The following is a 14995-nucleotide window of genomic DNA, read 5'->3' as shown; positions in this document are numbered from 1 at the left end:
CAGGCTCAGGGTCTGTCTTTGTGGTGGTGTAGCCTCTCCAGATATGGAGCCATTGTGTACTCCCTCTGTAGTGATTGGTAGACAGTGAGTTTCTGGGAGTTCTTTATGTCACTTCTCCATTCCTCTATGTATCGTTCCTTGCTGCTTTCTATAGTCCCATTTACTTGGGCTTTTGTCAGCCTCAACCAAACCCCCCCCGATCTCCTCCAGAAAGTCCGGATTCCCCTGCTGCATTGCCCGGTGGCATTCATACCTCAGATCAGCGGGGACCTACAATGCAGCGGCAGCAAGTGTTGCCCAGTAACGCTAGCCGAGTATAGGAAATACAGGAAGTGACATTTGTCTACTTCTTGTATGTGGCCAGTGTTACTAGGCAGCCCTCGCTGCCTCTTCGTTGTAAGTTGCCACAGATCTGAGGTGTGAATTCCGCTGATCAATGTAGCAGGGGGATCCGGACTTTCTGGAGATGGGGGCAGACAGAGGAGGTAAGGTAAATGGGTAAATGGCAGCAACTGCGGGGGGGGGGGGGGGGGGGGGGGGGGGGGGGGTATGGAAGCAGGTGCACAGCATTAAATTACCACAACCTCTCCAATTATTCTGCTAGGGTTTATTTTCAGGGGATGTCTTACTTTCGGGGAAGCATGGCATTGTAAAGTCAGTGCACAGCAATATTACTGCTGCTTTGTGCATCAAGCCCTGTACTACTGATTCGGGAACACAATTAACTGGGTGGGTAATAACTGAATCCTTTATACAAGCTTAACACCAGGTGAATTTTTTATTTAGGTTTGCTTGCATCATTTGGTCTCAACTCTAAATATGACTTTTATTTTGCTTTGACTTTGTTAGTCATAGCTTTTGTTTATGTATTTATCTATCTGTCTCTGTAATTAAGTTTTCTACTTATACAAACAGTACATATTGGGATTGGATATGTATTGTCTTTGAGGGAATACTGAATGTGTTTCTGTAAGGGAAGCACCCACTGATATATTATAAGGTTTATATTTATGTATATTTTTGTATTTATATCTATATTTATTTAGTTTGATTTCATTCTTGCTTTATTTATTACTAGCTGATTGCCCGGCGTTGCCCGGGTATGTATTTGGCTGGTGTCAGCTCCACCCAGTTTTTCTAACCCTAACACACAATTACTCACTGACCAAGTTTGTGAGCTTTGTAGTCTTTGGCATCAATAGTTTGCATTGAAATGAAAAAATCTAATGGGTTGTTTGTGGCTCCACCCTCTTTTCTGAATTTGAACCCCAGTCACCCAATGACCAACTGTACCAGGTTTGAGGGCTGTGCCATTAACAGTGCAAGAATGGTAGCAATTAAATATTCCCTTGAAAAGCAATAGGTGAAGCTTTATTCACTTTTGTAGGCTCCACACATCTGAATATTACGCCCATTCACTGAGTGACCAACTGTGCAAAGTTTAAGAACCCTGCCATTAACAGTGTAAGAATGGCTGCAGTTTACATTTTCCCAGTGAAATTTGTATTTGTCTCCAACAGGTGAATTTTGATTGGCTATTATAGGCTCCACCCACTTCCCTGAATATTAATCTCAGTCACCCAGTGACCATCTGGCAAAGTTTGGGAACCCTGCCATTAACAGTGTAAGAAGGCCTGCAGTCTACATTTTCCCAGTGAAATTTGGTTTTTGCTCCGCCTACTTTTTGTAACCTGGACATATAGTCACTCAATGACCAAGTTTGTGAGCTTTGGGGTCCTTGGCATCAATAATTTGTATTTTCCAAAGAAATGAAACTGTTTGTGGCTCTGTCCCCTTTTCTGAATTTGAACCCCAATGACTAACTGTACCAGGTTTGAGGCTTGTGCCATTAACCATTTACTGACATCCTAACGTATTAAAACGTGATGCTTACCGCTATTAACAGCAACATGACGTTTTAATACGTCCCGCGTTCCCGCCGATGCTACCGCCGTGTGTGCGCCGCTACCGCCGCTGTTTCCGTCGGGCTTCCGTGCTGGGTGATTGGGGAAGAGGACCGAACGGTCCTCTACCCAATCGCAGTGCCTGGAGTGAATGGACGTGACCGCGAACGGCGGCTACGTCCATTCACAATAACAGGAAATGTAACAATTAAATAAAGTGAAAAAAAAAAAAGTGAACATTTCCTATGAGTGTTCACTAGCGCCATCTTGTGGCCAAAAAGTATGTTACACCTACAAAATAAAATACATTCATTTTCAAGTACATACAGATCTTAATAAAATTACACTTCCAACCCTCCCCCCCCCCCCCCCCCAAAAAAAAAAACACTTGTAAAAAAAAAAATCAGCTAAAAAAATAAATAAATAGTTGCCTTAGGGACTCAGCTTTGTTAATTTATATTTTATGGGGGGAAGTTAATTTTAATTTATTACATAGAGGCTTGTGATTATGGCCAGAATAAAAAAAAAAAACACAACAGAAAAATAACACTTATATTTCAAAATAATATACTGTCGCCATACATTGTGATAGGGACATCATTTAAACTGTTTAATAATCGGGACAACTTGGCAAATAAAACGTGTTTGTTTTATCCACAGGAGAATGTTTAATTTTAAAACTATAATGGTTGAAAACTGAGAAATAATGATTTTTTTTTATTTTTTTTCAGTTTTTCTCATTAAAACGCATTTAGAATAAAAAAAATTCTTAGTAAAATGTACTATCCACAGAAAGCCTAATTGGTGGCGAAAAAAACGAGGTATAGATCATTTTCTTGTGATAAGTAGTAATAAAGTTATTAGGGAATAAAAGGGAGGAGCACTGACAACTGAAAATTGCTCTGGTCCGTTAGGATAAAAACCCTTGGGGGTGAACTGGTTAACAGTGCAAGAATGATAGCAATTTTAATTTTCCCCTTGAAAATCAACAGGTGATTTTGATTGGCTTTTTTAGGCTCCACCACCTTTTCTGAATATTAATCCCAGTCAACCAGTAACCAACTGTGCAAAGTTTGAGAACCCTGCCATTAACAGTGAAGAAGGGCTGCAGTTTACAATTTCACAGAAAAATCTGTTTTTGACTCTACCCACTTTTTGTAACCTTGACACACAGTCACTACTCAATGACCAATTTTGTGAGCTTTTGGGTTCCTGGCATCAAAATGGTGTGAATGGAAGCAGTTTATCCAAAAAAAGCAAATATGATTGGCTGTTTGTGGCTCCACCCCTTTAGTGAATTTGAACCCCAGACACTTGATGACCGACTGTAGCAGGTTTGAGGCCTCTGCCATTAACAGTGTAAGAATGACAGTAGTTTCAATATTCCCCTTGAAAATCAATAGATGAATTTTGATTGGCTCTTGTAGGCTCCACCTACTTTTCCGAATATTAATCCTAGTCCCCCAGTGACCAACTGTGTCAAGTTTGAGAACCCTGCCATTAGCAGTGTAAGAATAGCTGCAATTTATATTTTCCCATGTAAAAAGTTAGTTGTTTTTGGCTCTGCCCACTATTTCTAACCTTGACATACAGTCACTCAATGACCAAGTTTATGAGCTGTGGAGTCTTTGGCATCAATAAGTTGCTTTTTACCATTGAAATGAAACAAATCTGATTGGCTGTTTTGGCCCATTCCCTTTTCAGAATTTAAACCCCAGTCTCCCAGTGACTGACTGTACCAGATTTGAGGCCTCTTCCATTAAGAGTGTATGAATGGGAGCAATGTAAATATTCCCCTTGAAAATCAAAAGGTGAATTTTGATTGGCTGCTGTAGGCTCCACCCACTTTCCTGAATATTAGTCCCAGTCACCCATTGGCCAACTGTGTCAAGTTTGAGAACCCTGCCAATAACAGAATGGCTGAAATCAATCTAAAAAATCTGATTTGTGGCTCCACCCACTTTAGTGAATTTGGACCCCAGTCACCCAATAACTGACTGTATCAGGTTTGAGACCTCTGCCATTAACAGTGTAAGAATGGTAGCAATGTAAATGTTCCCCCTTGAAAATCAATAGGTGAATTTTGATTGGCTTTTTTTAAGGCTCCCTCCACATTTCTGAATATTAATCCCAGTCACCCAGTGGCCAGTGGCCATGTAAAAATTAAGTTGTTGGCGCCACACACTTTTTCAAACCTTGATATACAGGCACTCAACTTTTTCAAACCTTGATATACAGGCACTCAATTAAGTTTATCAGCTTTGGGGTCCTTGGTATCAATACTTTGTATATTCCCATTGAAAAATAAACATATCTGATTGGCTGTTTGTGGCTCTGCCCCCTTTCTGAATTTGAACCCTAATCATCCAGTGACCAACTGTACCAGGTTTGAGGCATCTGCTATTAACAGTATAAGAATGGTAGCAGCTTAAATATTCCCTTTAAAAATCGAAAGGTGAATTTTTATTGGCTGTTGTAGGCTTCACCTACCTTCCAAATTCTTAATCTCAATCACCCAGTGACCAACTGTGCAAAGTTTGAGAACACTGGCATTAACAGTGTAAGAATGGCTACAGTTTATATTTTTCTAGTAAAATCTGTTTTTGGCTGCGCCCACTTTTTGTAACCTGGACACACAGTCACTCAATGATCACGTTTGTGAGCTTTCAGGTTCCTGGCATCAAAAATGTGTGAATGGAAGCAGTTTATCCACCAAGGAAATCTGATTGGCTGTTTGTGGCCCCGCCCCTTTTGTGAATTTGGACCCCAGTCACCCAAAGACCGACTGTAGCAAGTTTGAAGCCTCTGCCATTAACAGTGTAAGAATGGCAGCAGTTTAAATATTCCCCTTGAAAATCAATAGGTGAATTTTGATTGGCTGTTGTAGGCTCCACCCACTTTCTTGAATCTTAATCGCATTTACCCAGTGACCAACTGTGGCAAGTTTGAGAATCCTGCCATTAACAGTCTAAGAATGACTGCAGTTTACATTTTCCCATTTAAAATGAATGGCTGAAATTTGATTGGCTGTTTTATGCTCCGCCCACTTTTCCTGGATTTGTAACCTCGGTCACCAAATGACCAACCGTGCCAAGTGTGGGGACTCTGGCTTGATTACTGTGAGAATGGCAGCCTTTTACATTTTTTCCATTGACTTGAATGGGTAAAATCTGATTGGCTGTTTGTAGCTCCGCCCACGTGTGCAGGGGGGGCTGCAAGACCCCCAGAAAATAGCATCCCAGGTAGTAAGGGATCTGTATACCAAGTTTTGTTCAAATCGGTCAAGGCGTTTCTGCGTGATCATGACACACACACACACACACACACACACACACACACACACACACACACGCACACGCACACGCACACACACACACACACACATATATAGATTATATGTGCCCTTTAATGTAATTCCAGTACGTCACATAGGATTAATGGCCATGACTAGTAACTTCATGCAACACAGATACCAAGGCCACACCGAGTGCTGGGGTATAGGGAGTAAAATACAGCTCTACTCAGAGATGGCATAGCGGAATGTTAGACTGGTTTCATTACAATAGCCAGGCTGTGATTGGCCAGATGAGTGCTGCATAATTTGCGAAAGTGACAGAAAATGAAACTGGGAAAAGACAAGGGGCAGCCTTAGAGCAAACCACTGCAGATAAATAGCTGAGTGTTTGTTGCCTGGTTTCCAACTGGTCAGAAGGAACAAGCAGTACTGAGCTATATTAAGTTGGTCTTAAAGAGAAACTCCAGTGAAAATAATGTAGTAAAAAAAGTTATTCATTTTTTACCATAATTATGTATAAATGATTTAGTCAGTGTTTGCTCATTATAAAATCTTTCCTCTCCCAGATTCACATTCTGACATGTATTACATGGTGACATTGTTACTGTGGGCAAGTTATGTAGCTGTTTCTAGCTGTTTTGGCTGTTAGAGACAGCTGTAAACAGCTAATTACTGTCTGTGAACATTGTTACATTGTGGCAGTTTGCCCAGAGTACCGCGGTATTTAGAGCTTCTTGTGGGAGGGGTTTCAGCACAAAATCAGTCATACAGCGCCCCCTGATGGTCTGTTTGTGAAAATCATTATATTTCTCATGTAAAAGGGGGTATCAGCTACTGATTGGGATAAAGTTCAATTCTAGGTTGGAGTTTCTCTTTAACTGTGGATCCTGAATAAGAGACTCAATATGTAAGTGATCCTATTATCCTTGGTTATTATCAGCCTGATAATAAACGTAACAATTTACACTTAGGCCCCTTACCCACTTGTGCATTGCTGAAAACATTTTTAGCAACGCACTGTGTATCTAATTCGCAAAGACATCAGAAGAGCATATACTGCACTGTCAAATGTTTCTAAATCATATGTTGCATTTCAGGATGGTAATGAAACATATGGTTGAAAGCAATTTTGTAAAAACACAGGGGCCATAAAGTGTGTCCACCACTGTATGTAATAAAAGTTATTTAAAGCGAGTTTGTCACCATAAAAATCTAATTTCATCAGGAAATGGTCTGAGTGTATTAAGTGATAAAGATGCTAATCCTGCATTTAAAATTTTCAAAACTTTTTCTGCTGTTCTAGTTTGGAGTTATCACATATCTTAGGAGCACTGGCCCTTTAATTGCCATTGCCAAACAGTTGCATGCAGGGGGGTCTTTTTATCTATAATATATTCCTCCTCTTCCCTTTAGTTCCCCCTCCTTCTAATAACATAAGACACTGCACTTCCTAGTATAGACCTCAGTGGGAGTGTCTGAAGACTCTGGGAGGAGGGCGAGTAATTAATACACAATTAGCAAGAGAAGAAAAAAAGTGAGGGAGGAAATGATATCAGGAAGTCAAAGTTAACCAAGATGGAAACTGTCTAGAATATGATTCTCTACTTTTCCTTTATAAAATTCCCAGGAAACATAACGTGGACAGTGCAATACTACTTATTATCTACTTCTCGTATGTGTTTTTTATTTCTAAGTTAGCATAGGTGTCACTTGTTCTTTAAGGAGGAAGCAGAGGAGCAGGAGTGTCTGTGGTCACACAGTTTTAATTGGTGTCTACACATAAAACAATTATTACAGCCTCAAAACATAGGTTGAAGATAGGCCAGTAAGCTTTTTTTGCTTACTGGCTTTGGGATTGTCACTTATGTACAGTACTGTGTAAGTTTTAGGCCGCTGTGGAAGAATTCTGCAAAGTAAGAGTGCTTTTACAAATATAAATATTAATTATTTTTCTTATCAATTTGCAAAATGCAATGTACGCTATAAGGCCTCTTGCACACTGCACGCGATTCCGATTCAGATTCCGCTTTTTAATCAGTTTTTACATCCGATTCAGATTCTGATTTGCAGTTTGCTCCCTGCACACTGCAAATCGGAATCTGAATCGGATGTAAAAACTGATTAAAAAGCAGAATCTGAATCGGAATCGCGTGCAGTGTGCAAGAGGCCTAAAGAAGAGTCTAAATCAAATCAATATTTGGTGTGACTACCCCTTGCCTTCAAAAAAACCCCTTCTTATAGGTACACTTGAAAAAGTCACGGATTTTGTAGGTTTATAGTCATTTATCATTAACCAATTAAACCAAATACTTGCTAATGATTCTAACTTTCATACAGTATGTAAGTTGAAACACAGTCAATAACTGAAACAAAAACAGCTGTGAGGGAGACTTAAAGGGATACTGTAGGGGGGTCGGGGGAAAATGAGTTGAACTTACCCGGGGCTTCTAATGGTCCCCCACAGACATCCTGTGCCCGCGCAGCTACTCACCGATGCTCCGGCCCCGCCTCCAGTTCACTTCTGGAATTTCTGACTTTAAAGTCAGAAAACCACTGCGCTTGTGTTGCCGTGTCCTCGATCCCGCTGATGTCACCAGGAGCGTACTGCGCAGGCACAGACCATACTGGGCTTCTGCTATACACTCCTGGTGACATCGGCGGGAGCGAGGACACGGCAACGCAGGCGCAGTGGTTTTCTGACTTTAAAGTCAGAAATTCCAGAAGTGAACTGGAGGCGGGGCCGGAGCATCGGTGAGTGGCTGCGCCAACACAGGATGTCTGCGGGGGACCATTAGAAGCCCCGGGTAAGTTCAGCTCATTTTCCCCCGACCCCCCTACAGTATCCCTTTAAAACTGGTGAGGAATAGCCAAACTTTGCCATCACAGTAACACTACACAAGGTAGATATACTACATTAACAAGGTCTCTCCCAGGCAAAAGATTAATTACAAAGCAGATGGGTTTCATGATGTGCTATTTAAACTATTTTTAAGAAGCACAAAGAAATGGGCAACATTGAGTAATGCAGTGGTCAGCCAATGAAGAGAAAAGACAGATTATAGTTACTTCACTCCAAAAACGGAAGATGTCTAGCAAAGCCATGAGCTCAGAACTGTCAGAAACATGTGGGATCCAGGTAAGCCCATCTACTATATGGAGAAGTCTGGCCAGAAAAGGCAGGGGCGTTTTTAGGTATAGGCATTACATGCCACTGCCTGGAATGCCATTGGTCCAGGGGAGCCCATGCCCCTGATTAAGCCCTGCCCCTGAACTAAACTCTGCCCCTAAACTAAGCCGTGCCCCCGCCGGTGTTTGTACCTCCTTCTGTCCCCTTGTGCCTCCTTCTGTCTCCTTGTGCCACCTTCAGTCCCCCTGTGCCACCTCTGCCCCCCTGTGCATCCAAAGATGGATTAAAGTGAAATGGTGCCCTAGGCAAGCAACAACTTTAGTCCCATGCTTGATGGTCACCCAGCTTAATTGGCAAGATTTGTTGGGATCAGCATAAACCGGGCCCCTAGACTCTCTTCAGGCCCCAGGCACCAGCCTAAGGAGCCTTATGTATGATCCGGCTCTATGTGCATTTCTCTGTGACTCCCTCTGTCCCGCTGTGCCTCCTTCTGCCCATTTTGTGCCTCCCTCTGTCCCATTGTCCCACTATCTGTTTCCATGGGTTTTTTTTTTCAATGTAAATGAAAGTCATAGTATGACGCAGATGATCTCTGATCTCAACAGCATAGAGTTTGTCTAGGTTTACATGAGGGGACAGAAGGATTTGAGGCACCTACATCAACAGAAATGCTGTGGTTAGTTCTCCAAGATGTTTGGGACAACCTACCTGCTGAGTTCTTTTAAAAACTGAATGCAAGTATGCCCATAAGAATTGGTGCTACTTTGAAGACAAAAGCTGATCACAACAAATATTGATTTGATTACTACATTACTACATTTCTTCTCTGTCCATTCAGTTTACATTGTTAATTGATAACAAAAATAAACTGTTAACACCTCCATATATGAAAGCACTCGTTTAAAACAAGTTTTGTAAACCATCTTAAAGTCTTGCACAGTGTATATGAAGATGTAAAGACATGGTGGCGTATATTTATGATTCTTCCAAATACTTGTGCTGGTGTTGTGTGGTGGTTTATTATTTGACTGGGAAACAGATCCTGTAGCAAAAGAAGAGGACTGATCTTTTTGCAGTGCTTACTTTATTATAAACTGTATTACACGTTGCCCCTGACTAACTGAACATTGATGTTACTTATCTTGCTTTATTTTTAGTAATTGGTGCTTAAAAGGTCCTATATTAATAAGGTAAAAAATAGTTAAGGCGAAATATTTCATTGCAAACGTTTTTTGAGTCATTTCCTTTGTGACTTAGGCCTTTTTCACATGTACAGTTGACAGGCAATGCAGCCACCACCTGTCAACAGCTATTGTGGATCATTTGGGCACTTGCAGGCAACAGAAAATATTTGGATTGAGAACTGCCAGAAATAACATGCTGAGGTTTTCTACTAGAACAAAATGCTTATATTATACCCAGTCCCCATACTCACAGTATCTGCAATCCATTTGACTTGACATAATTTTGTAAACAAATCACTTGCAGCGTCAAGGTCCACTAGAGGAGACGTGTCAGAAGGAGACACTCTATAGGTTGGAGATACAAGCACTTAAATTAATGTGGGTGAAAAGTCAACACTGTTGCATGGCAAACAAATCAGCTAATTCTGTTTTAAACCCTTTGGATAGTTAAGGTGGCCACACACTGGTCGATTTGCCATCAGAGTCGACCAACAGATAGATCCCTCTCTGATCGAATCTGATCAGAGAGGGATCGTATGGCCACCCTTACTGCAAACAAACAGATTGTGAATCGATTTCAGCCTGAAGCCAATCACAATCTGTGGAGCTGCCGATGCTGCCACCCCCCCCCCCCCCCTCCTGCATACATTACCTGTTCCGGCCGGTGCGAGTCCCCCACTGTCCCCTTCTCTGCTCCGGGCTCCAGATCGTTCCTGCAGCTACTGAACTTCCTGTCCAGGGGAAGTTTAAACAGTAGAGGGCGCTCTACTGTTTAAACTTCCTGCCGGGACAGGAAGTTCTGTGTAGCTGCAGCCAGCCCGAAACCCAGCGCGGAAAGAAGACAGCGGGGACCAGGGGACTCGCGCCGGCCGGAACAGGTAATGTATACCCGCTGTATTGCGACGGTCATCGGGCATTCGACCACCGCTAACGCCGCATTCCCGACCCGCCGGCGATCGAGAGAAATCTTCCACACGAACGGATCTACGGGAACAATCGATTTCGGACGGAAATCGATCGTTCTGTCAGTGGTGTGCACTGCGATTTCACAGCCGATTCGATCACTGTGATCGAATCGGCCGTATATTGGCGGGAAAATCGTTAGGTGTATGGACCCCTTAGGAGTTAGTTCACAGTGGTCATTTGCATTGCAGAATAATTCTGCATGTCAACTCACTGCCCAAACAATTCTATGGGGCTGTCCACAGTACTGCGTTATAACTGATCACATTACGTCCACAGTACTGCGTTATAACTGATCACATTACTCTATGTCCAGTCTCCATTATAGTTCTCACAAATTATATGTGTGAGACTGCATTATGCAGTACACCACTGAGAATCCAGCCTAACGCTCTTCTGCAGTAGGTCGCATATAAGTTACAATATTTATTCTTATGTGTGCCATATTACTTTGGAAAAGTAATAGTAGTAGTAATAATACTAATAATAATGGATGGATGGCTAAATAGGTAGGTAGATACAGTGGTTTTTGAAAGTCAGTGGACCCTTTAAAATGTTCTATATTTTATATGCATGTGAACTACAACATCATCTGAATTTTTAACAAGTCTTAAAAGATGACGTTAAACAAAGGATAAAAAAAATATTATATTTGGTCTTTTATTTATTAAAAAACAAACAAATCAAAGTCCCCTCATTTTATATGGTTGGATGGGACCCACACTTTATTTTGCTGACATTGTTCACAATTACAGAATCACCATATATAACTCGGAACATCAGTAAATGTATGGTATATTTTACATGATTTAAATGACTTACATGATTCCTATTTTTCACTTACCTGTGTTTCAAAAAACTTGCAGTCAGGCAAGCAGATGAAGAAAATATCTTACTTATCTCCCTATGAAATAGAAATATAATTTATCACTACATAACCAATATTTTATCCGTTATTGTGTTATTGCTATTGCTCAAAAATAGGACAAACTTTATTAAAACATTAGACAGGATTTGCAAAAATCTCTCGTTGGCTGGAGATCATGGAATATGCATGATAAACCAAGTGAATACATTAGATTAGATGCCCATTTTGGACAGAAAACCACATTGGCTAGCAATGATTGTGAAACAAACCATTTACATCAAAAAAGAAGTGAGGGCTGGAACCCACAGGAGCGCTTTTGGCAGCGTTTTGGCAGCACTGCGATACGCTAGCAGTTTGCCAAAACGCTGGGCTAATGTTAATGGATGGGGCAACTTCCACAGGAGCGTTTGCGTTTCCCAGAAACGCAAACGCAGGACCTGCAGCATTTTGGGAGCGTTAGCGCTTCAATGTAAAGTATTGAAACGCTAGCAGAAACGCTCTGCAAAACCTAAACTGAGCGGTTTTGCTAGTGTTTTGCGGTTCAGCACACTGTAACAAAATTAAAAATAATTCACAGGACCAATCAGGATAAAAACGCGAAACGCAAAACGCTACACAACCGCTGAGGAAAAAAATACACTGTTGCAAAACGCGACCGAAAACTCGCATGAATCCGCTTGCAAACCGCTAACGCAAAACGCTAGCGGTTGCGTTTTGCGTTTGCGGATTTCAGTGGGTTCCAGGCCTGAACATCTCAAACCAGGGGCAGGGTCCTCCACTTTAAATCACTTATCAGCACCACAAAGCCACTTATATGGGAGGCTGAACTGCGCACTTGTCAGGCAGTTCAGCTTCTTGTCTGCTGGCCACGGAGAATTTAATATAAATTGAATGAGTAATCAAATTGAATGATTAGTCAAATGATTAATGATATCATCAAAGCAGTTATCCGACACCAAAAAACACACACATATCATGTCACATCTGCGCAAGTTGTGAGGCAATCGACAAAGAAAATATGCCATTGATATTGCCCTAGTTTCCTTTGGATATCCAATAAATGAGAATATTCACAGTCAATAGTGAGAAATGTTTCCTGATGACATGCAAAACAGATATTCAGAATTCAGGTCTATTTTCACTACTGCAGACTAAATGTCCCTGAAACACATGATGATGGAAATCTCCAACAAAGGAGGACCCAGTTACACAAGATGATGGAAATCTCCAACAAGGCAGGACCCAGTTACTGCCTTTTGGTAGGGGAGGTGAGGTTTTTTTTTTTATGCTAACAATGTCCTTGTTTTGTGTTCAACAAAAGCATATTAAAACTTTTTCTATTACCAAGGATCTAAAAATGCAGAAAAGGCTGACCTACGGGGCCTCTTCAGAACGCATTTTTGCATGCTATAACTCAAGAAATATTTTAATACATTCTCCGTCACTGCTCAGATCATGCAAGGTATCACTCTATGTATACCTTTTTGCATCTTGGTTTTTCTCTCTTCCAGGCTTACTCTCTATCCAGTTTTTCGCCATGGATCTGTTGAGTTGACATATCTTCTGTAAGTTGTCATGCAGAAACGTTTTTTTATGATTCTAGAAAAAAAAAATATGTATACTGATAAGTAAGCATGACAATGCAGAACTTTAGCAAGGAAAAAGGGACGCTCTGAGACTACCAGTAAATTCAGAAGAAGGCTCCAATAGGAGAGGTCTCACCTTGTTCTCCTATGGCTGGCACAGCGTACACAGCCTCGGTAAGCATGCGCCCCTCTTTGCCTAGCCGGGGACCGGGCTCTCCGTTCCGGCGTGGCGGATGTGACACTCCCCACAAGCGTTACTATGGAGAGCGAGACGCCGCCAGTCACACGCACTGATGCTGCGTGGTGGAATGCGTCTATTTATCTGCATGGGGGAAGGATAAGAATATAAAAAGCCGCTATATACGCGGCTATGTATATAAAACGACCAAACTGAAAGGTCGAAGGGATATCAAATTTATTAAAAGACAACACGTTTCACAGATGGACATCCTCTGCTTTATCAAGTCATTAATCACACTACAGTAACCACAATTCATTATATAGCAAACTGCAGCCAATCGGCTCTGTATGGGAGGAGGAAAAAAGTACAACATTGATCATAAAAGAGATCCATTGCACGTAATGCCCTGAAAAGAGGGACAGGGGACCAAGGGCATACACTGCACAGAAACCTCAGATAGAGAGGAGGGAAAAAGATCCACAAAAGGAGTCACTGTACACTGCATGTCCCCATGTCTGCCTGGGGACATGCAGTGTACAGTGACTCCTTTTGTGGATCTTTTTCCCTGGATTGATGTCTATCCTATACATTGATGGTATCTCATGTGGTATGAGGTCTCTGTCCTTTTTTCTCACTGTTTCTTCCTTCTCCTGATATAATGGCTATCTCTATCTGAGGTTTCTGTGCAGTGTATGCCCTTGGTCCCCTGTCCCTCTTTTCAGGGCATTACGTGCAATGGATCTCTTTTATGATCAATATGGTACTTTTTTCCTCCTCCCATACAGAGCCGATTGGCTGCAGTTTGCTATATAATGAATTGTGGTTACTGTAGTGTGACTAATGACTTGATAAAGCAGAGGATGTCCATCTGTGAAACGTGTTGTCTTTTAATAAATTTGATATCCCTTCGACCTTTCAGTTTGGTCGTTTTATATACATAGCCGCGTATATAGCGCCTTTTTATATTCTTATCCTTCCCCCATGCAGATAAATAGACGCATTCCACCACGCAGCATCAGTGCGTGTGACTGGCGGCGTCTCGCTCTCCATAGTAACGCTTGTAGGGAGTGTCGAGAGGAGTGACGTCACATCCGCCACGCCGGAACGGAGAGCCCGGTCCCCGGCTAGGCAAAGAGGGGCGCATGCTTACCGAGGCTGTGTACGCTGTGCCAGCCATAGGAGAACAAGGTGAGACCTCTCCTATTGGAGCCTTCTTCTGAATTTACTGGTAGTCTCAGAGCGTCCCTTTTTCCTTGCTTGTCTTCACAGTGAACATTCTCAGGGAGCAGCAGAGCGATATCAAGTGGCCTGATCGCACCTTTTTGGGGGGAATTTTCACTACCCCACACGTTTTCAATGCAGAACTTTGTGACAGCATTTGGCAACACAGGTGCATCTACAAGCTTACAACCTAACTTCAGCACAGTATGTTGGGGTGGAACTTACTCTCCAGATGCTACCATGTTCCTGCTGCATCTAATTATTGGTGCTGAGACTAGGCTCCACTATTAGTTTTGTACAAATACATCAATATATATATATATATATATAAAAGACTAGTTGCAGCTACTAGTCATGGCGACTCCTTCACCATCACAAGTTGATATGATTCTAAAGTGAGATACAGTTCCACTCGTATTTCATTAGTTCCCTATTAAACAAATACAATTTATCTTATAAAATATATTGTTGGCACTAGAAATAATGCAGATGTCTAATGTATTAAAAACAATATACATTCCCTTAAAAAATATACTATAATATTAGCAGAAAACTGAGAAATTCATTTGTATGGGGACCACACGTGAATTATCACCCAAAACAATCATGGAATGTCATTTCGGGCGACATTTATCCTGTGTGTGCATGTAGAAGAATTTAGAATGT

The 14995-nt window shown here is 41.6% G+C and overlaps 1 protein-coding gene across 4 annotated transcripts in view; it reads right to left on the bottom strand.

Annotated features, from left to right (window-relative positions):
* HERC6 (HECT and RLD domain containing E3 ubiquitin protein ligase family member 6) overlaps positions 1-14995 on the bottom strand; it is a 93763-nt gene that overhangs the window by 51815 nt on the left and 26953 nt on the right. For all 4 annotated transcript variants that reach the window (XM_068233167.1, XM_068233175.1, XM_068233182.1 and 1 more), the window contains exons 9-11: positions 12822-12940; positions 11318-11377; positions 9762-9855 (exon numbers count right to left, since the gene is read on the bottom strand). In XM_068233167.1, coding sequence (XP_068089268.1) covers positions 9762-9855; positions 11318-11377; positions 12822-12940 — 273 coding nt within the window. The remainder of the gene's footprint in view (positions 1-9761; positions 9856-11317; positions 11378-12821; positions 12941-14995) is intronic.

Source organism: Hyperolius riggenbachi, chromosome 1 (genome assembly GCF_040937935.1).
Source record: "Hyperolius riggenbachi isolate aHypRig1 chromosome 1, aHypRig1.pri, whole genome shotgun sequence".
Taxonomy (NCBI): Eukaryota; Metazoa; Chordata; class Amphibia; order Anura; family Hyperoliidae; genus Hyperolius; species Hyperolius riggenbachi.
Note: the sequence above shows the minus strand (reverse complement) of the source record. Positions and strands in the feature narration are given on the sequence as shown.